General features: G+C 36.7%; 1 protein-coding gene across 13 annotated transcripts in view; it reads right to left on the reverse strand.

The window, feature by feature from the left end:
* The window catches only part of LOC126750925 (low-density lipoprotein receptor), a 410,401-nt gene that overhangs the window by 112,637 nt on the left and 271,659 nt on the right, over positions 1-26,105 (reverse strand). For 12 of the 13 annotated variants that reach the window (XM_050460728.1, XM_050460724.1, XM_050460727.1 and 9 more), the window contains 2 exons: positions 11,035-11,154; positions 10,641-10,757 (listed from right to left, as the gene is read on the reverse strand). In XM_050460728.1, coding sequence (XP_050316685.1) covers positions 10,641-10,757; positions 11,035-11,154 — 237 coding nt within the window. The remainder of the gene's footprint in view (positions 1-10,640; positions 10,758-11,034; positions 11,155-26,105) is intronic. The other variant, XM_050460726.1, reaches the window with a different exon arrangement.

Raw genomic sequence — 26,105 nt, forward strand, 5'->3', positions numbered from 1 at the left:
CCGCAAGGCAACCGACTTATCAACTAATATTGCTGATATGCTATGAACATGATTGAGTGTCGAGTGCATACACTGTATAATATTGGATTTAAAAGTGCTGTGAAAGCTTCTATGAATATTGGCCACGAACACATAAGCATCTGCTTGCTTACTGCCTGAGATTGTAGCAATAATTACCAATTGAATGTTAGTTCAAATGTTCATGCTGTGCGTTATGTTGTAAAATTTCGCATTAATTACGTATACGCCATGTAGTACTGACAGCTAGACACACACGAGCGCTTAAGTGTGAAGCATATTTGCAGGCGCAAATGCCTTTGACATACATATGACCTAGACAAGCCACTTGACGCAGTCATTGCAAGTAAGCTTACCATTCGTATGCTTGCATAACGATTTTCTTATACTTATATTCCTGCATATATATATATATATATTTGTATATTCACGACTAAATTGTAAGCCTATAAATTATTGAAAAGTTTACTTTGTTGGCTAGTAATTGTATTAATGCTCTCAACACATGCGTCACAAGTGTTTATTTGCTTTTACCAACAACATCATTTGTATTATAATGATTTACTGGCAAGTAGCTCTGAAGTGGAGGAAGGAAGCAGCACTCTCTAAAGGGACTTTCGAAATTTTGTAAGTTTTCACGTGTAAAAGTAAATTACAATTCAAAATAGAGCGAATCACTTAATTGGTAAATAATTCCAAAGCTGCCTTTTGTTGAAATTTGCTGCTTTTGTATTTAGCTTGGTTAGTTCTCCACAGGGGAGACTACAGCTACATATATACTCTTTTTATAGCAATTTAAAAATTTTCTCCAGCCAGCCTCCCCTTATAAGCATAAAGTCTGAGAGTCCATCGCTCATATTGATGATAGGCAAATAATGATTAAGAATTTTGGTTAATTTTGTAGGGCTAAAGTTAGAAGCATATTTAGGTTTCATGACTTTATTATTCATCCTTTACAGGTTTAATTTTTCCTTTTAACAGCTATAGTGGTTTGTTCTGAGAAATTTCTACAGTCAACGCAGAAGATATATCAACTGAACGTGTCTGTCATACCATTCACGAATATTTGGATATGAGAAAGCCCTGTGCGCTACGCGAGGTCACTTTAGACCAAAAAAATTACAATTTGATATTCGGAGCATTGTTTGGAGATTTTCAAACATAATACATGAACCTAAGTTTTTAACAATAAATTAAACATGGCTTCATCACTTTGCTACGAAGTCTAACCGACAGCCATCCGAGAGGACTGCACATGCTGTACCTGCTCCAAAGTATGAAAAAACTCAACAGATGGCTGGTAAGGTTATGGCGTCAGTACTTAGGATTTATTGACTACCCAGAAAAAAAAGGACCGTCAATATGGACTATTAAATTGTGGTATGGAACCATTTCTAAGACGAAATCACCGAAAAACGGTTACATTTGTGGTAATAGAAAGTGCTGTTTCACCAAGCAAATGCTCAGTGTCATAAGGTATTGAAAGCAATAACAAAAAGCTCTGAAATCGGCTGCCAATTGCTTTCACATCCACCGTATTCTCCATATCTGATTCTCAGTGATTATTTCCTGTTCTCAGATCTCAAAAGATTGCTCGGTGGGTGGAAATTTTCGTCGTGTGAATTGGAAAAGGCTTCCGGTGTTTCAGTTTTAAGAAAAATACTGGCCTACAAGTGATACGAAGGCTTCAAAGACAGTCGAGAGATCGTCGAAGACATACCTCCTACTGGACTACCTTCGACCTCTTCAACTGATAAAATATTAAAGAAGTGAAGTGTATGGTGCTGGAAAATCGTCAGAGAAATGTTAGAGAGATGGCAAGAGAGTTCGACATCTCACGTGAATTCGTTCGTATGATTATGGTGTATATTTTGAGCATGAAACGCGTGCTTACTGGACCCGTCCCGATAAAGCTGAAATTTTTTCAAAAATGTTGACCGCACTCAAAGCCAAAAACGCAGTAAAAATCAGCGATCAACCACCGTATTCATCTGGCTTGACTCCGTGTGATTTTTTGTTGTTCTCCAAACTGAAAGTGCCACTCCATGGAACCGGTTTTCAGCTGAGCGAAGAGATAAAACAAAATTCGCTGAAGGAGCTGAGGGTCATTCCAAAGAGTGATTATGAATAGTGTTTCGAGTACTGGAAAATCGTTGGCGTATGTACATTGCATCTGGTGGGGACTAATTTGAAGGCGACATAATAAATATTGAAGAATAATTAAATATTTTGCGTTTTACTTACAATTTTCGTCACAATTTATACATATTGTATAGTGTCTCTGACATTTATATCTGGATGTTAACCTATTCGGGGTATAAAAACCAATTTCCGTGTATGCACTGAGTGCCGTAAAGCAGGAAATCGCATCTTTCGCTTACTTAAGCTAAAATCGAAGCCTTGAACTACGAAACATAAACAACAACAATAACCAGCTTATATGCGACAACTCAAATGCTAACATTGACACTGAAATCTACGCCACGCTTAAGCTGAAAAGTACCTAACGGCAAACAATAACAAATGCAAAGTGAAAAGATCAGCAAAACAGAAAGCAAAAAATACATGCAATATAAATAAAATAAACAGCAAAGTGTTGGTGAAGCCGTGGCGACCATAAAAGCTTGGCAGCCGCGACTCATATTACGTTGGAAAAATCGAGTAAGTCAATTGCTAGCAAAAACCACAACGAGTAGTTGCATTGGCTGGCTGTACACACATGCCAACACACTTATACGGTTATATGTGGCACCCACGCGTCGCACTTGAGGCCACGCCAAGCGCCACAGTTGACGCCGTGTGGGCGTTTGTTTGCGTTAATATTTTGTAAGCGAACACGATAAGTTTACAGCAAACACAAACAAGCTGCCACCTATTCAAGCTGCGGCAGCGACAGCGGCAGCGGCAGCGGCGTGAAAGTGAGCACGAAAACCGAGCGCAGCAATGTACGCATGAGTAGCGTGTGTAAAAATATAGAACGCCAACAAATAAGTATGCGGCATGCCACTTGTGTTGTTGTGAGTGTGCAGAGCCGAGATTTTTCAACACGAAGCGAATAAAGTGCTTGAACATAAACAATACAAACACACACTCACTCACGCATGTCTGCATAAATGTTGTAACATAATTTTGCCGGTTCGTGTGTGTGTGTGTGTGGAGTGAGCGCACGTGTGAGCATGTTCTGAGTTAATTAGCAGTGAGCAGTTTGTTGCTGCACTGACACAGAGCTTTGATGTGCGCATAATGCGAAATCCTAAACCGGCACTGATGAACGTGGCATGTGCGAAGACGCTTGAAGACGTCTACAAAAAGTTGACGCTTTCAAGTGACCGACAGCAAACGGAAAGCATGCAAACAGCAATAATATTCAGCAAACAGATATTCAAGTCAACGCACATATGCAAGTGCAGACATCACTCATACGCAGTGGTGGGCGCTGCAAAAGGGAAAGCTTGCGAGATGGTTGCTGCGACTGACAAAATGTTGTGTTGTTGCTCATGTTTGTTGTTGTAAGGCGCTGAATTAACCTTGAAATTAAATGTGCGCACGTCTAGACATTATTAAAAAGTCAAACAACTTATACAAACACACAAGAAAAGTTAAGCATTTGCAGCCGACAATGGGCAATAAGCAGGCGACTGCGATTCGAATTGTCGGAAAACCGCAATGGGCATGAAAGTGAAATGTTTATGAGGCGGAATTTATGTGAAGATTAGGCTTATCTCGCCAGGCAATAAAAATTCCTTGCGCACTTCACTGCCACACGGGGCCAACTGTAGTTGTGCATTGGGTAAGAGTGCTGAACATTTTTAAAATAGAAAAGAAAATAAAATATGATGGTTAAAAATGGAATATTTTAGCAAATCGGTAATAGGGGTCAAAATTGCCATCAGGTGCTGGTGCACGCAATTTTTAATTTATCTCAACTTTTTTATTTCGCAATAGAAGAGGACCAGTAAGCCATCGCAATTATAAATTTATCTTGAACCTTTCTATTTTGCAAGAAAAAAGGAGCTGTCACCAACACTGTGCTAATATGTAATGAATATCTGTGTATGATTCAAAACGGAACGCCAGCAGTCAATAGATTTATGGTACAGCATATTTTGGTTACTCTTAATGGGCTACGTTGGCTTTGAAATTTCAAAAAATTGTTTTATTTTATTTTTTTTAATTCTTTTTTAATTTTTTTTATTAAAAAAAAACGTTTTTTTTTATATTATAATATGCCTAAAATACTTTACCCATGTTTGAAGGCAATTGCAATAAAGTGTGGTAGCTAGAATCTTTGGGAGAGCGGCCCGTCTGATACGACTGGTCGGCTTTTACAATCGTTGATCGTGTTTTTCTCGAAACATCGTATTTAAAGTCGGTACTCACGATTTCTCAGAAGCTTGTGAAGCGAACTTATTGAAAATTTGCACTGCGTTTATAAATATGAGGACCTCGTGATTGATCGGAGGCTTCTTTCCGATCATAATTATTTTTTTCTAGGCAATTTCTGGCAAAAATTCGACCTGTGTTTTTACAAATTTGCCAAAAATTCAGTTTTTTCAAATTTTTCCATTAATCACGATCTAGTATACACATTTACTAATCGATGAAATTTGATTTTTCAATTTTTGATGAATCCTTCGTCTGTTATGCTGCCCACCGCGAATAGATGTGTTTGCGCAATGCCTGTGGAAACCAGTTGCCAATGACTGAATTTAAAGAAACAAATTATGAAAAATTCACCAAATATTAGTCAAAAATTGCTCCTTGACATGCTCCAAAGTTGTAATAAATTAATTCATTTATTGAACGTTAAAAAAATTGTTGAAAATAAGCATTTTTTCGTTCGCCAAAAACCACGTAACCCTTTAAATAAATTAAATGAAAATTTGGCTTGGAATATTTTTGATGCCAATGTATGCAATTGTATTCTCCCTTGCATCGAGGTATACTATAGCGCCTAAAGACATCTTGGTTAGTGATCTAAAGAAGATTTATGTACATTTATTTGAGAAAGAAAGCTATGACTTCATCGTTGTAAGTCCAGACTCCCCTTAGTCTTAAAAGGCGCAGTTAGTGTGCAATTATGAAGGAAATTATTGCTTTAAATATAGTAGTAGATAGTATATGCCTTTAAAAATGGAATGCTAAAATATATCTCAAGTGGCGCATATACCTCAAAAGTGTAGCCGCTCAGTCCAATCAGCTTCATCATCTTCAAATGCATTTTTCTCGAAACAACTTTTTTCAAATTTGCCTGGGTGATTATTTGAAGACAATTAAACCGATCGCTATCAAATTCTGTAGGTACATATATACATAGTTCTCCACACAATGCCGCACTAATTTTTGATCTGATAAAGGGACGAGTTTTGGCAGTCAACCAACTCTAAACCGCTTCACTATTGCATGTATATTTGCACTGCTGGTATAGTAAGGCTTGTTTGCAAAAAAAATCTTAAATTCTTTGGTTTAGTTTTTGTTAGGCGTCTTATCGAAGTTACAAGTTGGAAAACAGCATTTTCGGCATATTTTACTGTTTCAATATCAAAAGTGAAAAAATGCAGTTCGAAAATTATTTTATGTGTACGGAGAAGATATGTTGGCCAAAATTGGTTTGCAAAATTTCATATCGGTATTTTCGATCTCGAGGATGTATAACGTCCTGGGAGGACTTTTGAAGCTCATGTGGGTAACATAAAGTCGTTGATCGATGCAAATCATCGAGTAGCAACTTGAAAAATTGTTGAAAGTTTAGATTTGTCCAACGCATTCGTTTACAAGCACATGGAATGTGGAGAATTATTTTCGGAGCTTGACATATGACATATACAGATGAAGAAAATCATCGCAATAACGCCTGCTATTTGTTTATCAAACGTCAAAGAAGTGATTAAATAAGTGCGATGTTACTGGCGAAGAAAAGTGGGTTTTTTTACAAGAATGGAAAGCATCAGAAACCATGGTCTAAAAAGAATGAACCAGCTCAAACTACTTCGAAGGCTGGTAGTCGCCAATAGAAGTAATTTTTTCTGTCTGGGGTGATTTCAAGGGGATCGTTTATTTTGAGCTTTTCGGCGATGCAAAATGGAAAATTCGCCAAAAGCTTTTTTTAAGTTTAAAAGGGATGTTTGTAGTACACCCTATGCTATTTTCCAGACTTGGCACCTTCAGACTATTACTTAATCATGACTTAGAAAAATTGTTTGGAAAGGAAATCTTCAACCTCAAATCAGAACGTCAAAAGCTGGAAGTATATCCACCACATTCTTCAGTCTTGGGATCTTCGGACTATTACTTCTTCCGGTTACGCTGAAATCAGAACATCAAGAAGCACTTGAAACAGTTTTTTACCAGTAAGAATAAAATTTGTATGAGCGTGGAATCAAAATGGTGCCCAAAAGATGGCAAAGTTTTATTTTACAATTGATAAGGGAGTTGCTTTATTTTTTTATATACCAAGAAGCGCCATGTTGCACGCTGTCACACTAGGTGTGCGCTTTTACAAAATGCTAAAAAATAACTTTTGGGCAACTGAATAATTGCTACCGACTGCTCAAAAATAATTTTTGGTTGGGTTTTCGAGACAAAAAGTTTTTGCAGATAATATAGAGAGTTATCGATATATGGAAAAAGCAAATCTTTTTTCCGGGTCGAGGGCTTGAAAACTATTCTGTCTCGCGTAATATTATGTGAAATTTTATAATTTATGCGTCTTTCCTCTTTAAATAATAGTTATGTTCAATATTTATGTTTAAATAGTGAATTTACCCGTAATTAAAAATATTTCTAATTAAAATTCAAACAAATATGCCGGCAACTTTCCTGCAAAATTGCTGAAAATACATATTAATATTGCGAATATTGCATGTTTCTTAATTGATCACAGTGTATTTTTTTAACAGAGAAGTATGTATGTTACTGTTGACATTTAATTTTGCAAAAATTTCTGCTAATATTTATGTTGCGCTAGTAACGAAGCAATGAAAATGGACACGGCGTATGAGTAACTTTTTGACGAACGTAGGCATATAAATTTACATATCATAAAATATAATTTTAACGTCATTAATATTATAAAAAAGGTTAAAAGTTATACGCAGTTAAAGTTATACATAAAATTTACTGCGCTTTCATGCAGTACACCATGTCGTATGAGCAACGCAACATTTATAAGGCGCTTGAATGACAGCTCAGCCTATTGATACATAATTCAAACTGCGTTGAACAATATTTTTAGAATAAAAAACTAAGAAAAACGTTAATTTCAGTTGTGCAGAAGCTAAGTCTCCTTAACAAATACTATAGGTTCCTTACAATAACTCGCTTGCGATGGTTCGGTTTGTACGGCAGCTACAGTATATGCTATAGTCATCCGATCTGAACAATTTCTTCGGAGATTACATTATTGCTATAGTTAATGATTTCAGCCAAATTTCGTGGATATATCCCCTCAAATGCAAAAGTTTTTCGTACAAGCACTTAATACCGATCATTATGTTCGTATGGCAGCTATATATTATAGTGCTCCGATATTGGCAGTACTGATAAATGAAAAGCTTCTTGAGGAGACAAGAACGTGTGCAACATTTCTGGTAAATATCTCAAACAGTGGGAGACTAGTACGCATATATGTATATGGCCAAATCGACTGAGCTTATCATTTTAGGGTCTTCGGCGTATATGGGTGTTAGAAATTTAGTCAGGTTATAAAAAATCAACTTGGGAATTAATGGACACCCTCATATTATATACACTTTATTTATTCATAATTACCAAGTTTAAATTGACGCTTCGTCTTGCTACATCACTCTATTCACCGACATATGCGCTGAATGTTTCGTGTGCCTGCCTGGATTGAAAGCAATTACATAATATACATATTGCCTCCACATTTATACACGACCATACTAAAGTGCTAGCAGATATGAGTAGTCTTTTCTTTATTTGCTGCTGCTTTTATCACACCACTATATACATATATTGTATTGTATGCTAGCTCGGCGCATAAATGCTTATGATTAACATAATTTTCCATTATCTCAGCTAACGGTGGGCAGCCATTCTTTGCGCGCACAACATTTTATTTTATCTACCACACCTGCTGGTATAATGCTCGCTAAAACCCTCATTATAGTTTCTCTTTTGTGTTCGCCTTTTTCTCGCTTTCATGTGCACATGCTTATTGTCATACTTATGCCTGCATTATGTGTGTGCTAGAAGCGCACGGCTTGGGTTTTTTGGCGAAAAATTTGCTTTTCATCAAATGATATGCGCATTTTAAGTAGCTTTTTGTGGCAAAGCGAAAAAAAAAAAACGATGACGCACATTCGGATGCGATAACAATACCATGTGCAACAAAAGTGTGGCAGCAACAACTACTGAGCGTGATGGTTGCCGGTGGCTTGTGCATTAGTGGCGAGAGTTGTGGCAAACTTTCGAGCCGAAAATTCGTAAAAAATTTAGTTAAGACTCTAACGTGCTAATAAAAATATATTAAAAGAATAATCGCCATTAAAATTAACTTTTTAAAAGCCACAACTTAAAGCTTGAATAATTTCTTTGATTTATTTATTAATATTTTTATTCATTATTATGCAGCTTAAATCTGTGTCTCTGCAATGATTAACTTCAAGCAAGCTTCTGGCTTCTCCCTGTACAAGCAGCGACAAAATGAGGGTAACGTGCATACGGCACGCTTAAAGAATTGTAAGCGTATAGAAGAAAATGAAGAAGAATGGAAGAAAAGGCAAAAGTAATGGCAGTTAAGTATGTATTAATGCAAGATGACAAGCAGAAGTTAGAGAACGCAAGACCCGCAACCACGGCACCACGAGCAAATGAGCTAACAAAAAGCCGCACACGCACACACATGCGCAACTACTGCATAGCTCAGCTTACAATGCTCGCACTTACGAATAGTTACGTGTGTGTGTGTTAGCGCAGCTACGGGTGCTTATTAGATTACAGCGCCGTCACTTTTACATAACAATAAATACAAATTAGGCACGCGTGCATTATGTACGCGCGTGTGTGTGGCAGCGTGATGTGGCGCGAATACCCGGCGGCCGTGCGCAACGTTGCTAGACGTCAGTTGTTGAGCTAGGCATTGTTGTGTGTCTCAACTCTACGCAGCCTACTTGCTTATTCTTGTCTTTTTGCTGTTGTTATTTGCTGTGGCATTGCTGCGTCGGTTCATTATTCGCTTGGCGACGCTGTGCGTTTGCTAGGCAATGCGCAGTTAGCGTGGCGCGGGACATCGCTTCGTTGCTACGCGCTTTATGAGGCGCATCTCGTGGTTTCGGTTCATGCGGGTTACACTCGGTTAAATAATTTCCATGTTGATTTGAATTTATTTCGAAATGCGTGTGCTTTTTAGGCTCACTTATTTCCTTTTTTCGTTCTATTCTCAAGCCGCAAAGCACATACAGTGGACAGTTTAAGTAAACCACAAACGCTTATTGACATTAAATATATATGAACAATGACTTGAAATAGTACTATGTACTATATATAGTAAATGGTATGTAACATTATATATGTATGTATCGTCACCTAAAATGCAAAATAACGTAACATCATTTGTCTTACGCTCGCAGGCGAAGGAAAAAACATATGTGACCTGGTCTACGAAAAGGAAGCTAACGTGCGAAAACTAGTTTTCTGGGAAAAGCTGTTAAAAATAATCGTCAGTTTCTCGTTATCTCATTAATTGTTCTCCTTTTCTTTGACACCTAAGCCCCCCTTCCGTAGACCAGGTCACATATAATAGAAAACACTCATATTGAGCCAAGTTTTGGTTATAAAATGGTTATATATTGGTTATATGTTGCTTATATATTGGTTATCATACACTAATATTGAAACAAAATTTGAGTTTTCGTTATAAAATGGTTATACATTGGTTATTATATCTGACAAAAATTTTAAATTTTTTTTTTTTTGATGAAACATAACATCACTTTTCATAAGTTTATTTGCGAAGGAAAGACGATATAATAGAAACCGCTTGTATTGAACCAAGTTTGAGTATTGGTTATAATATGGTTATATTTTGGTTATATGTTGCTTATATATTGGTTATAAAATGGTTATATGTTGCTTATATATTGGTTATCATACACTCATATTGAAACAAAATTTGAATTTTGGTTATAAAATGGTTATATATTGGTTATATCTGACAGCCGATGCTTAATATTTTATGCTACCATATATATATATAATATGATGCAGTAAATGGTAAGCAATAAAAAAGTCAATAGTTATAGCGCGATAATTATAATGATACGTAGTTTTGCATTTCAGTTGACGATATGCTGGTATAACTGGAGGTGAAATGTTTAATACTTGGTTAACGGAGTAACGCAGACTCTGAATATTTTGCAAATGAGCTCGACTAAATTTACTTGTAAAACACGTTTCTAATCTTAGAATATGAGTAAATATGGTTTCATCATTATTTTATGCTCTTAAATTAATCGTGTTAGTAGTTATATCATGCTCTCTAATAATAAAAAAACAATCCTCCTATAATTTTTTTTGTTTATTTCTTGTTAGTTTGGTTTAGTAAAATTCGTTTAAATCGCTTTCATATTAGCAGTGAAAGTATTTATGTAATTGCTTACTGCAATCAGCTTCATCGGATTGGTCACGGCAATCGGGACTGCCATCACATACCCAAGAGCGTGGTATGCACTGTTCGGCATTCTTGCACTTCACCTCGTTCGGTGAGCAGAAATTCACTGTGAATTAGGTAATAATGTGATTAGAGTGCATGTTTGCTAGCTTAAGTAACTAATATTGTAGGCTATATTGAGTTAAGACTGTCGTGTGTTGGCCTAAAAAGTTGTACAAGTTTAATTTAACAAATTTTTCCACTCGCCAAAATGGTGTGTCTTAGCATTTTTTTCTTACACAATTTTCTTCTAATTTTGTTGGGTTACTTTACACTGTGTGTGTGTCTGTGTGTGTAGTCTGTTTCTATGTGTTTTTTTTGCTAGAAAAAAGCGCAGTACTTACTGCATAGCGTTGTTGCTTCGTCGGAGCCATCGGCGCAATCGCTCTCCTGATCGCAGCGCCATCTATTGGGTATACAGAAACCATTGTTGCATCTGAATTGTTCAGTGCCGCAGGTGGAGCCTGAAATGGAAGCATAAAATACAGCAAATTAAATAAGTATGAGACAAATTATAACAACTTAAAGCTGCGAGTAAGAGGCAATGCAAATTATTAATATATACTACGTGAGAAACACTTTTGATATAAGAGAAACGTTTGATTTAGGAGTTTATATTCACTTGTCAAATTCAAAAAATCGTATTTTATTGCATTAATATCACCTATTGGAGTTTCGGAGTTTTCGGCCTGACATATAAATGGTGCTACTATAATAAAATTCATTTGATTTGACAGCTGTCAGATCATAAGTTTGCGAATTGTATCATTTTGAGTGAAGCAATTTTTGCTATTGTGAAAAAATGGACAAAAAAGATATACAATTTTACGTATCGATAAAATATTGCTTTTTGAAAGAAGAAGACACAGTTGAAGTAAGATTATAGAACACCAGCGATTTTTATGCCAAGTTTAGATGTGGTGAAACCATTTTCGAAGACGGTGAACGCCGTGGATAGCCGAAAGAGACCGTTAAGTGAAGTTATTCGAGATAGCAGGGACTCTAAAGACTTGAACTGAATTTTCCGCGAATATTCCGATATGAGAAAGCTCGGTGCAAAGCGGGCGCCGCGCCAACTCACTTTTGACCAAAAACAACGACGAGCTTATGATTTGGAGCTGTATTTGGGGATGTTGAAACATAATAAACCCGAGTTCTTGCGGCGATAAGTGACAACAAATGATCACTTATGACATAGTTCCATCATTTCACTCTTAAGTACAATCGACGGACATCCGAGTGGACTCCACATGATAAACCCGCTTCAAAGTGTGGAAAAATTTAACAATCGGCTGGCGAGGTTATGTCGCCTGTATTGTGGAGTGCACATGGAATAATTTTTATTTGCTCTCTTGAAGAGGGAAGGATCATCCACTGCGACTATCACAAAGCGTTATTTGACCGTCTGAAGCACGAAAATCGGTCGCATTTGTAGAAAAAGAAACTACTGTTTCACCAAGACAAAGCAGTCTGTCATAAGGCAGTGAAAAAGAAAGCAAACATTTCTGAATTGGGCTTCAAATTTGCTTCCACATCCACCGTACTCTCAAGATCTGACCCCCAGCGCCTATCTTGATGAAGGAAAAGACAAATAGTCCTAAGAAGAAGGTAAAATGTTGGAAGGTCGCTATAATCAGTACATTATTCGTGAAGAGAACTATTTTGAATAAAAAAAAACGAATTTTGCCCAAAGATGTGTTTTCTTATGGTAGGCTGGGGACTTTTCATCTGTTATCTTGCGTCTGCTATCTTGCATGTATCTATTTTTCTGTTCCGCTGAGATGTCAAAATTAACAAATGGGCTATGAGTTTAAAGTTTAAGGTTAGCGCTGTATGATATTAGTGATACTCGTATTAACGATAAAATACATATATTTTTGAGCGGTAAATTAATTAAAGGTTTATTAAAAGTAAATATTTTACATGCAACGCCTGTTATCTTGCATATAGTGCTTATTAAAATATGATACTATAAAAAAATACAACGAAATAAAGAAATGTAACTTAATGGATTTTCAATTGTATCTGAAAGCCGTAAAGATTAGTAGAGTAATGCTGCTGTTATCAAAACATAACACAATTGCTAATGCATTCAGTTGTAGTTGAGTCTTCGAGCAGTAAACATTTGTAAAGTTATGACGATGTTACCGAAGCAAATAACCGCCGAGCTTCCTGGAATGATTGTGGCTGAAACTGGCGGCAAGTATAGCGCATTTGCTGTAGAACAACGCACTCATTTTTGACGCTATGCTGACTAACCGTGGGTGTTGCTTTATGTTTTCAATAGGTCCGAAAGTGGGCGTGCGACACTTGCAAGGTGTGCTTTTATTCTTCGGTTTCTGTGTGGCATTTATGCAGCGTAACAATCTCTCTCTGGCCATAGTGGCAATGATGGATCGGAATGCCACAAACCCAGATTTTCCGGTGCGCCCATAATATATTTATTAATTTTTTTAATATAACGGTTATTGTCTATGGCCATACAAATAGGAGTATGACTGGTCGGAGCAAACAAAGTCACTGATACTGAGCAGTTTCTTTTGGGGTTACCTCGTCATGCAGATACCAGCCGGTCTGCTGGCACAACGTTTTGGCGGTAAAGTAATGTTGCTCTGCGGTCTCGGTATTTCTGGATTTCTCGCCTTACTTACGCCCTACAGCGCTCAACTGGGCGATTGGCAATTCACTTGTGGCTTACGTGTTTTGCAAGGCTTCTGTCAATCTGTCTTATATTCTTCGACGCATAAAATTTTAGGCCAATGGGCGCCACCAGCTGAACGCGGCATTTTAACGACCATTTGCTATACCGGCCCACAATTCGGAACGATCGTCATAATGTGTATTGGTGGCAAATTAGCCACTTCACAGTTTGGATGGCCGAGCATTTTCTATGTTTCCGGCGGTTGTGGCATTATCTGGTGTTTTATATGGTTGCTGTGGGGCGCTGATTCTCCACGTCAATCCAAATTAATCTCACCAAAGGAGCAAAATTACATCGAAGCAGCATTATCAAAGATTTCTGAGAGTGAAAATAATGCCGCCACAGCTAAGTTAACAACACCATGGTTGAGCATATTCCAATCGGTGCCATTTTGGGCGCTAATCATCTGTAATTGTACCTACAATTGGGGCTTTTGGACAATGATGACACAAATACCCTCGTACATTAAAAATGTGTACAATCGGGATATCCAAAGTAATGCCTTGCTCTCCGCTCTACCGTATGCCGCTAATGTAGTACTCGGTGTGTGTTTCTCTGTCCTTGCTCATAAACTGCTATCTGCGAAAGTGACTAGCACGAATGCTAGTCGGAAGATTTTCAACACGATCGGCACGTGGATACCGATGGCGGCCAGCATTGCACTGGGTTTCACCGACTCTGATCAACCTGATTTGGCCGTTATTCTATTAACTGTGGCAGTAGGCGTCAACTCAGCAACATTTTTAGGTACATTAGTGAATGTTATTGACTTATCGCCAAATTTCGCCGGCACACTGATGTCCGTTTCAAACTTTGCGGGTAGTGTGATGAGCATTATAGCACCGTTAATGGTTGGAGTTATTGTGACAGATGCGGTGAGTATGTCAAAAATCATAGTTTATGTGATATTTCCTAATACCAATTGCAGACAAACCCAAATCAGTGGCGCTATATTTTTTACATTGTAGCGTTGTTGTATTTTATTGGCAGCTTAGTGTTTTTAGTTTTTGGTAGCAGCAAATTGCAGCCGTGGAACGAGCCGGTGCAACGAAATGCAAAACGTGAGCATATTAAAATTCACGAAGTAGCAGAACACCTTTTCTAAAGCATCTTTGTCTAAATTTGTTTTTGTATAGGTATTGAACAAAACGCGGAGATGGAGTGTAGTGCGTAAACGGAACGTCACAGAAAAAGTATTGGCTTTTAGCGTAATTAATCTGATTATAATCAATTATTAAATATTTTTTTTGGTCTACAATTACCAGAAACAAATGCAATATTTTCATCATCAGCCGTCTAATTCTATTCTAATGAGATTTGCGATAATTTAATGTTAATATAAAGTAAAATGAACAACACACTCCAACTGTTCCTGAAACTCTAAATGGGAACAGATTATGGGTCAATGAGTCAGAAAACATTGCCGATGCTACTATCTAACGGTTCCTGCCTCTCTTCTCTCTATTCGCGGAATACGATTAGACCTCACTCAGTAACAGTATCTGCATTCCTGATACTATTCTTTTCGCTTCTATTTGAAAATTAACAGGTCAATTGAAAAATTCCAGGCCTGACAAATAGATGGCGCTACTAAATTTAAATCAATATACATTTAAATTAGCGATTGATAAGGGATTATGCGTGTTGATAAGATATTGCTTTTTTAGAAGAAAACGCCGTTAAAGTTAAAACATGATGGCTAGCTTCCGTAGACCGCTCCAGGAGAATCAACCATCAGGGATTGGTATGTTAAGTTTAGTTGTGGTTAAAGAAAACTTCGAAAAAGTGCACAACATATTTTTGGGATACCCTTAAAGTGAATTTTTACCATATAGTAGTCACTCTAAGGATATCAACTGAATTTGTACATCATATCATACGCGAATATTTGGGTATGAGAAAGCTCTGTGCAAAGTGGGTGCCTCGCGAGCTCACTTGTGACCAAAAGCAACGTCGAGCTGATGATTCGGAGCAGTGTTTGGAGATGTTCAAGCATGAAAACTTGAGTTTTTACACCGACAAGTGACAACGGATGAAACATAGCTCCATCACTTCACTCCAAAGTTCACTCGACAGTCACCCAAGTGAAATTAATACGATGAACACGACGAGGAAAGACGCTACAGTCGGCTGGCAACGTTATGGCGACTATTATATAGCGTTATTGGACCGTCTTAAGAACGATATCGCAAAAAAGGCCGCATTTAGAGAAAAAGAAAGCACTGCTTCATCAAATTTCTTTTTTTGTTCAACTGAAATGCCAAAATTAGCAAATTGGTTGCCAGTTTAAAGTTTTAGGTCAGCACTATATGATAATAGTGATATTGATGATAAAACTCTCAGCGCGTCTGGTTGAGCGGTAAATGAATTAAAGGTTTATTAAATGTTTATTAAATGTAAATATTTAACGTGCAACGTCTGTTACATTGCTTTATTTAATTATGAAACTATTAAAAAAATTTACCGATATAAGAAAATGCAGCTCCATGGATTTTTCATTGTGGCTCGAAGCCATAAAATTTAGTAGTGCAAGCATCTGTTATCGAAGTTAAACAAAATTGCTAATGCATTCAGTTATAGTTGAGTCTTCGAGCAGTAAACATTTGCAAAGTTGTGACAATAGTGGCGAAGCAGATAAACGGAGCTTCCTGGAGAGATTGTGGCTGAAACTGGCGGCAAGTATAGCAAGATTCAAATCGGTGTGGCAACGAGTTAGATCTCCGTTTTCATCTTGTGCTTTTACACAGGACCTATTGACTTTGCATCGGCTTAGCAGGCATTGGTAGACAGTCAGCTCCTGTGCGACTGTGACATCCTTCTGGCCTAGAGTAAAACTTAGGAGATCTGCTGAACTGCTTGCCATTGGCAAAATTCATCCAACAGCAATCGTAGGAGTTCCTACTGGACATTGTCCGATAAAGAGTCATGCTTTAAGCTTAAAAATCCACCCTTGACAAGACCGAGGCTGAAACAACTCGGCAGCCATAGCTTCGGCACACCAGCAGACATAGCCGAGACTGACATTGGCCGCCTTAACAAATTTGGGATCGGTTGAAAAGAAACTGTTTGAAAAATGTTTAAAAAACGCATGATCTGTATTACAATGTTCATTTCTTCAAAATTTTACCGAACGCAAAAGCAATTATGTAATCATTTGCAAACAATCAAATAATGATTAATATGAAATTCATCGCTGCTGCTCCTCGTTGGATGCCAATAAACCGTTTTTAAGGGATATTGCGAAAGAGCGATTGAGGGACAACCAACAACCGACAAACGAGCAAATGGCGGGTAAACATTAAATCAAGCGACTGCGGAGGCTGCCGAAATATGTAAACAGAATGAATTGAGAAATACGATGAAATTTGGCGCAAAACGTAAATAACGGCGTCATCTAGCAGCAACAAAACGGCAAGACTACGAGCTGCGCAACCGCTGACAGCCGTATTTTTCGGAACCATAAAAATTTAATAAGCTCGCATAAATTATGACCCAAAAGGCAGTGCAATGATAGAGAGGGGAGGAAATAAAATGAATTCCAAATAATAAAGTGAGGTAAAAAATTGTAAAATATTTGCACGTTCCGGCAACAATTCACCCAATTTCCGACAGCTACGCTTTGGCGGGCAAAAGGACAACAACACAAACTGTCTGAATACTGCCGTATTTCTCTGGCATTAATTTGCTATGCTGTTTATTTATATAGTATTTATGTATATATTATTTATGACGTCCCTTGTTTTTGTTGAAATTTTCGATTTTTTTCGCTTGCTGATTTATCAACAAAATATTTTGAAAAAATAAATATTTTAAAAATAAAATTATAACAAGTAAAATGTGGCAGAAGGAGTTGGAAAGTGACGCTTCTGACAGCACGGCCTACATCACACTACAACAACAATAGTTGCGCGATAACGTCACTTGTAGCAAACACACTCACACGTACAATAACAACAAATGACCCTCATCAATATTTACGATGATGGTGTTGTTATAAAAATTTATGAGCAAAGGCGGAAATTCGTTTAGGATTTTATGAATGCTGGCAGGCTGGCTTCACTGATGTTGGCGCTGATATGTTGAGTTGAGGATTTAGTTGTTAAGAGAAATTGCCTTTTTAAAATCATGTTAAAAATTTGAATGGTGTTAACGAACTAGCACTTTTGTTGGGCGACCAACCTAAATTGAGTGGTAAAAATGTGAAATTTAAATGAATGCAAACAAATTCACGCTGATGATATATTTTTATGCATTTTAATCCGTTATAAATAATGTACATTTTGAACGAAGCGGCTTGATATTAAAAAGGCAGTTGCTTTTGTAAAATGCGAAATAAAAAAAAATATGGCAAATAAACGATTATTTATGCCATGAATTATTCTTTACCGCTTTATTTGAATATATCGTCAACTAAAATGCAAAACAGTGTATCATTACAAAAAAATCGAAAATCGTCGTCAGTTATAATACCCGATATATATAACCGTTTTATAACCGAAATTTAAAATTTTTATCAATATACATAAGGGTTTGATAACCAATATATAACCGTTTTATAACCAAACCTCAAATTTTATTTCAATGTTAGTCTATGATAACCAATACATAACCAATATATAACCATTTTATAATTAAACCTCAAATTTTGTTTCAATGTTAGTCTATGATAACCAATACATAACCAATAAATAACCGTTTTATAAACAAACCTCAAATTTTGTTTCAATGTTAGTCTATGATAACCAATACATAACCAATATATAACCGTTTTATAAACAAACCTCAAATTTTGTTTCAATGTTAGTCTATGATAACCAATACATAACCAATATAAAACCGTTTTATAACTAAACCTCAAATTTTGTTTCAATGTCAGTGGTTTCTGTTATAACGTTTTTCTTTCGCCTGCAAACTTATGAAAACTGACTGACTGACTGCTACGTTATTTTGTATTTAAGGTGACGTTATGTAGTATTAAGCCGATTCGTTGACTATATGCAAACAAGTATTGTGAAAAAAAAATTGTACAAAAATATTGTGAAAAAATATAAAACTTTTATATTGCATTTTTTAGTGTTTACTGCTAGAATGATGTGTCCAAAAATCTACCTAATGAATTTCACTTTCAAAGTTTGAGACAAGTATATAATCGTTTTTTTGCAGTGGAATGTTGGTTTACATGCATAAAGAAAAACAGAAAATAGTATAATTTTTTTAACCAAACCTCAAATTCAATGTTAGTCTATGATAAAATACATAACCAATATATAACCATTTGAACGGCCAAATTTTGTTTCAAAATCTATATATAACCAATACATATCCAAAAATAACAGTTTTATAATTAAACCTCAAATTTTGTTTCAGTTTTACCATTATGATAACAATACATAACCAATATATAAGTTTGGTGAATAATTTTGTTTCAAAAAGAAAAATTTTTCCATATATAACCGTTTTATAACCGATCAAATTTCCAGTTTGTCTATGACAACCAATACGCTACCAATATATGATGAATCAAATTTTTTTCATGTCAGGATTATGCGATTCGCTCAAACTTATGAAAAGTGAACGTTAAATTTTAGGTGAAAATATGTTTTTCAAAGTTGACGCAAAAAATTGTGAAAAATATAAAACTTTTATATTGCATAGTGTTTACTGCTAGAATGGTGTGTCCAAATCTCTACCTAATCTACTTGCCAAAGTTTGAGACAGTATATAATGTTTCCGCGTAGCTCATTTACGAAGCTAACCTTAAACATTTTGCTATAGTTATTTCCATTACACCGAAACCGATACACTTCACAGAAAGATCTTGCAAGAATTTGATTTTATACGAGTTTGCTGCACATATATATTACTATTACTGTAATAACTTCCACCAAGTGTGGTGAATATATTTTGTCAAAAGAAAAATTTTTCCATAGAAGCCCTTGATGCCGATCATTGAGTTTGTATGACAGCTATACGCTATAGTAGTCTGATCTGAATAATTTTACGGGGATTATAGGATTGGCTTTTAAAATAATCTCTGTAAAATTTAGTCAGAATATCTTTTCAAATAAAAAAGTTTCTCATACAAGTACTTCATTGCCCTCGTTCACTTTGTATGACAGCTGGATGCTATAAAGAGCAGTTTCGTTAAATTAGCAGCCTCTTGGGAAGAATAATACAGGTACAAAAATTAAATTAACTCAGCTTCTCACGCTGAACATTTAAGAATATATTTCATAAGATCACCGGCGTTTCCTTTTGGGTGCTATAAACATTGTGACAAACTTAATATAATCTGTTCAGGGTATAAAAACTAGAAAGCAACAACAATTTCGTATATCTAACAAATAACAAAAAAAATGCAAACAGCTCTTAAATTTCCTCTCTAATTCCCCTTTAATAGCCGCCAACTCTTTGACACTCAAAGCGGCTTGCGCTCTGAGCTAGTCGCCGGCATGAAAGCAGCGCAAGCAATTTCCCGCTAAAGCATGCAAATAGCAGCTCATTTAGCAGGCACGGCCTTTCATTTTCATTTCCACCCACTCCTCCATCTCTCATTACACGATGATTTACTGCATTGCGTATACGCACCGTAGAGCTCTTAAATCGCGCACGACAAATTACGTTTCACGTCATTCATTCGTAGCGCCAACCACTGCTAGGGCCCTCTTTTATCCCTTTTGTGCCTACGCCAAGTGACGTTTTTGCGCATGCCAAGCGGTGCCGCGGCATTCTCTTCCACCAGCAGTGAAAACGCATCTTTCGTAGGCTTCAAATGGGTAAAAGCAAATATGAAAATCGGAGTGTGTGTACAAGTAGTCGCAAATTATTGCTTCTGTTTCAGTAATTTTTTTCTTTTTTCGCCAATTCGACGTTATAAATTTACGGTTACGTTCCCTAACACTGACACATATATATGTATTTATTCCCTTGTCTACAAATACCTTCATTAGATAGATGCTTGCCTGTCTATAAGGCAAGGGAAACCGGAATATTGTGTTCTTTATAGACTGGTCTCTCTGCTAGATGCTTAGAGTGCATTTCTTTTCCTGCAGCGATTCATTTGTCCAATGATGACAGGTAATAAATTAGCACGCATAAAATTGTTATAAACTTGGCTAGAAGGTAGAGAGCAAAGCGCACAATTGTGAGTGAAACAGGAAGCGGGTGTAACGGTAAAAGAATATTAAAACAACGGTACAAGAAGAATATTCGAAATCTGTATTCTTGGTATAATATTCCCTCAGTGGAAAAATTGCCTTGTGTTAGGTAAGGCATATCATACTTTTTCTATCTGAATACTTCAAGTAATAATTTTTACTTCAAGTAATGAGTTTTTAAAAATCAGGTTTCGTGGGCTTCTGCATGTATTTACTTATTATATATTCAATAGAATGGCTATTTTTTATTATTTTACAAACATTTGAGTACGCGAAAACACTGTGCAAGGAAGTTGCCGCGTGAGCTCACAGCCTAGATAATGAACCATGTCCCAAATCAAATAAAACGTAGACAAAACGAACGACTTGGGTTTCGAATTGCTTATTCGCCCACAGTGATCTCCAGATTTAACCCCAGCAACTTTTTCAGATTCTAATTGCAGACCTCAAGAGAATGCTTGTTGGAATGGAATTCAAAACAAGCGAAGAAGTCATCGCCGCAACTGCTACTTATTTCGATGAGAAATGTAAATCGTACTAAAAAATGTTGCATAATAAAATCGAATTTTGTCAAAATTTTCGCTTTTTCTTACTTATCATACGGACTTATTGAATGGTCTGTTAGATTGTCCTCGTATTGAAATTTCCCCTTCAAAATAATAATAACTATGCAAATGATTTTCCAATCCTCGAAACACTTTTCATAAGCACTATTTGGGATGGCCTTCAGCTCCTTCATCGAATTGTGTTTTATCTCTTCGATGGGCTGAAAAAGGAAGATCCACGGTGCGACATTTTCGGTTTGGGAAACAAGAAAAAATCACGCAAAGCCAAATTTGAGGAATATGGTGGTTGGTCGAAGGTATTCATTGCGTTTTGGACTCTAAATTTGTCACAATAGTAGCTCGATGCGATGGTGCGTTATCGCTGGCCATTTCTTTTACTTTTTATAATATTCTCATTACTTGAAGTAGTCGAAGGTCGTCCATAAAGAGGCCGTCCTTGAAGGCTTTGTACTACTTGTAGCCATTTTCAACATCCGCAATGATTCCGCACTTGAAATTCGGTTAGAAATACAAATTTGTAGAAAAATTCTTTGTTCAATATTTTTAACCATTGCAAAAATTCCAACGCACCACTGAGGTGTACCGAATTAAGCAGCTGCTGTAAACAAGCTGGTTCACAGATTGAGTTCATTTTTGGCATAGTAATTAAGTTTTTTGAAATATCATTTATCCGGGGAATTAAGTTACAATTTCTGTACGCTTTTCTATCTCAATGTATATATAAATATATGTATATATATATTTTATATATATTTTTTTGCCATAAGCTACTTTAAGAGTCCATTTCTCAGCGAGCAATCTCCGTTCTTTCCTGTCAGCTTTTATTTTTAGCAAGCGTAGCCTTCCTCAGCCAGCGAAAAAAAGCAAATTTGAACGAACGAAAGGTACGCCTTGAGCTCTTAAATGCCTTTCAATCCGTGCAGTTGGTTAAAGTGGAGGAGGAAGAAATAAAATCAGAGCCATTTGCGCATAAAAGTTACCCTTAAAAGCATGAATTTATGATTTTCTTGTTTGTAAGACATTGTAATTCCCTGACTTGTAACATTAAGTCTGTATAAATAGCTCACAGCGCCAGCCAACGTAGCGTGGCACGTGACGCGCATTTTTCTAGCATAAATTTTCAAATAACGGGAAGTCATTTTCGGCTAGCATGCACTTGGTTTACTACATTTGCAGGGGCAGTCTGTTGGGTCATTGCGCAACGTGCGTTTCCTCAATTTTCGACCAAAGAAAAAGGTGGTAATTTATATTGCATTAAAATAGGTAAAATAGAAAGAGTGCGCAATTAAAAGTTGCAGCATGCTAAATAAAAATAAAAATAATAATAATCCCAAAATAAAGGCCAGTAAACTGTGTTCAAAAAGCTGAGCTCAAAAAAAGGCAGTTACTGACTACATATGTTATGGCATTTCGACAAGATATCTTCACGAAATTTTGTGCTGAATATTTTTCATGGCGTCGATAGAATCTCGAAACAAACTATTCGGATCGGACTCTATTTCTTCTTCTTTACTGGCGTAGATCGGACTACTATAACATAAAGCTGTCATACAAATTGATCAAGTTAAAGAAGCTTTTCTACTCCTTTATTCTATAAAAAATGCAACTGTGAAGAATATCATAGCTTCAATGCCGCCGCAGTAAACTTTTTTCTTGTAAGCTTAATCACAGTACGTTATTAAATTCACTATTTAGAAAGTACAAACCCATCATTAAGGAATTAATATGTATATATTTACATAAAAACGCACACAGTAGTTTGCTTAATTTACACCAAATTAAATTTTCCGTTTGACAGCTTTGTCCGCATAGTTGGTGTTGAAAAGGTGCATGGGCGTGTTGAGTGGTTGTGTGTTTTGTTATTTTAATTAAATTCTGAAAATTGTTTACCTTGACTTAAAGGCTTACGCTGCCTGGCAGGCAAACAACCACAACCCTAATAAAAATCGTAGTAATTAACTAAACGAAAGAAAAAGAAAGCACAAAGGGTTACACACATATACACACATATACTTTTATAATACAATAAGTTGCTATAAATATTCTTTAATATTTATTGCGTCATTGATAGCTGCACAGTTATGCATAACACACTGTCATTAATGCGGTGAAAATGTCAAATATTTATTTTGTTGAAAGCAAAGCTTCATTAACCATATGATTTTGATCTTTACTTAAGAAATGTTGATATTTTTTATTGCTTGAAGCAAATAGAAATATTTAAATTACTTCTGTGAAAGTAGAAGCTTTATTTGATTGCCTGCTATCACTCCTGAGGTTTAAATTAATCACGAAAACTTACTATAAACTGTCAAAAAAGTGGCTCCAAAAGCTAGACATTGAAAGTGTAGAAGCCGCACAGCGTAGATGGCAAAAATACAGAAGAATAGTGTTCATGGGGATGTCCGAAATGCCTTCAACATCGCTAGATGGTAGATATATTCACGCTAGACGCTTTAAAATCCCCGACTAAATATGTATGCAACCGACTACAGATATTCTGGGACACAAAAAGCAGTAAGCTACCTAGCGTAAAAAACATAGGAAAGACAGCGAAAACCACCTCCCAACTTAGCAGACTAATGGCCAATATAGGGGGCCCCGGGCAACAAAAGAGAAAGCTCCTAATATCGACGATTATCAGAGTCCTATTATAAGGAGCTGATATCTGGCCAAATGTGCTTAAGAAGTAAAACTACAATAGATTAAGATAGCGGCCAAAGTGCACCGCATTTCAGCCCTCAGAGTTGTACCAGCCTACCGAACAGTGTCAGACGATGTAATATTAGTTATAAGCGGTAATGCCCGAATTGACCTTCTGGCATGCGAATGAAAAACGCTGTGAGAGCTAAAGAAAACATCCGAAAATAGCAACAGTGCAATAGAACAAATAAAGAAAGATACAAGAACAACATAGCAACGAAGGTGGAGGAATGAGAGCCACGGCAGATGTCCATCCAGACCAGACCAGACAAATAAAAGACCTACACTCATCTACACAATCCAGCTGTTATCCGTTAACGGATACTTCAAAAAGTACCTCCACAGAATAGGAAAAGACAGAAGACGACGCTGAACAAAACCTGGCCATAGAAAACCTGGTTGGCCCAATAAACGTGGAAAATTACAAAAAAAAAAATAAAAAAGGAACGTCAGATAATAACTTTTGTCGCTTTTCATGACGATATCTTGCAAATAAGAAAGTTTTGCCAAGAAGGAATTGAGTTTGCTTGTCGCGCTGATAACTTATTCTGATTTACTATATATACTCAGATATATATATATTATAGGGTGTCCGACATGTTCTTTATGGTGTTATAAATGTCGAGAATATTGGTGCCGGTTGCGTATCAATTGAGGGGACCCAAATCAGTCTCTCACACGTCGTTCTTAAGTGTTGGCCATCTCTGTGACGTCGTTGTGACGAATTTTGCGGAAAGATCTTGGCCTACATCCTTACAAGATCAAATTGACGCAAGAACTGAAGCCGCTTGACCACCAGAATCATCGTATGTTCTTGAATTAAGAATATGCATTATTGGTCAGGCGGCAATCCACACGTATTCCATGAGTCACCATTGCATCCCGAAAAACTTACGGTTTGGTGCGGTTTAAGGGCCGGTGGCGTCATTGGGCCGTACTTCTTCCGTGATGATCGAGACAGGCATGTTACTGTGAATGGGAATCGCTACCGCTCAATAATAACCGAATATCTGTGGTTCGAATTGGATGATATAGACTTGGACAATATGTGCTTCCAACAGGACGGCGCCATAAGCTACACAGCGAATGTAACAATCCATGTATTAAAAACCAAGTGTGGTGAAATGGCTCAGTGGGGTTACCTCAAGCCTGTGGGGCTACGTCAATTTTACAAGCAAGGCTGCTAAATACTAATTTAAAATTATATTCAATAAATTTCGAATATTTAAGTACCTCATTCCGCAGAGTAAACCATTTTTTTGTAATTTTTTAATAAATAATTTTAAACTCTTGCAAAGCTGGAACACTCCTAGCTAAATAATGTTTATCCCTTCGCATAATAAATCTCGCTTATACCATCATCTACGCTTGCGATGAAAGTGAAGAGCGACCAACTATTTCTATTACAATTATGACAAAATTCAATACCATCCACTTGTATTATGGGAAACTGGGTTGCAGTCGTCAACCAAATTCTAAAATTGAATAAAAGATATAATTCTTTCCAACAACATTTCGGTTGAACAAATGTTTAACCAACGCAAATACTCATAATTTGCGTTGCAAAGGCCATACAAGAGAGCAATGCCGAGAAAAAAGCAGACTAACACGAAAATAGCAAAGTAAATAGAAAAAATTGTAAAAGTCTAACAAAAAAATTTGAAATTCTCGCTAAGTAATCCGCACAATTGGTCGCCGCAGGTCGCAGGCAGCACTGGGCAGCTACTCGCATACCTATATTTATATATATATACAAGTATGTAAGTACATACACTTTCGGCAGGACATGCGGCATGTGCTGCTGCCTTTAGTTGATATTTTGAGCAAACACTTTTATTTCGTTTCTGTGCTTTTGATTCCATTTCTCGAGATTTTCGTCACTGGTTCGTTGATAGAGGCAGCGGTTTCATTATTATTACTTTTCTTTCGTCATAAAAGTAATTTTGTGTAAAATCTTTTAGCTCTTTCTCCGTGCTCTCGATTTACAGCAAGATAGAGCTGCTGTGCCGTTGGGGGCTGTGTCCACATTTACTGGCCACTTGAAGTTTTCTATGCCAATGGGCATTTACGTCCAGCTGTGTTACACAAAAATACTTTTTTTGCGTACATTTTGCTTGAAAGCGCCAGAAAAATAGAAAGGAACAAAGAAAATATCTCGCAGTGGTGCGGAGCGAACGAGTTCAACGGTCGTCACTTGTTCAGCCCATAAAGTGCTTAGTACACTAACTGCTAACTGCCTTTGCCGACGAGCAGCAAACTCTTGGTCACAACACACACACACACACACA

This window comes from Bactrocera neohumeralis, chromosome 2 (assembly GCF_024586455.1).
Source record: "Bactrocera neohumeralis isolate Rockhampton chromosome 2, APGP_CSIRO_Bneo_wtdbg2-racon-allhic-juicebox.fasta_v2, whole genome shotgun sequence".
Taxonomy (NCBI): Eukaryota; Metazoa; Arthropoda; class Insecta; order Diptera; family Tephritidae; genus Bactrocera; species Bactrocera neohumeralis.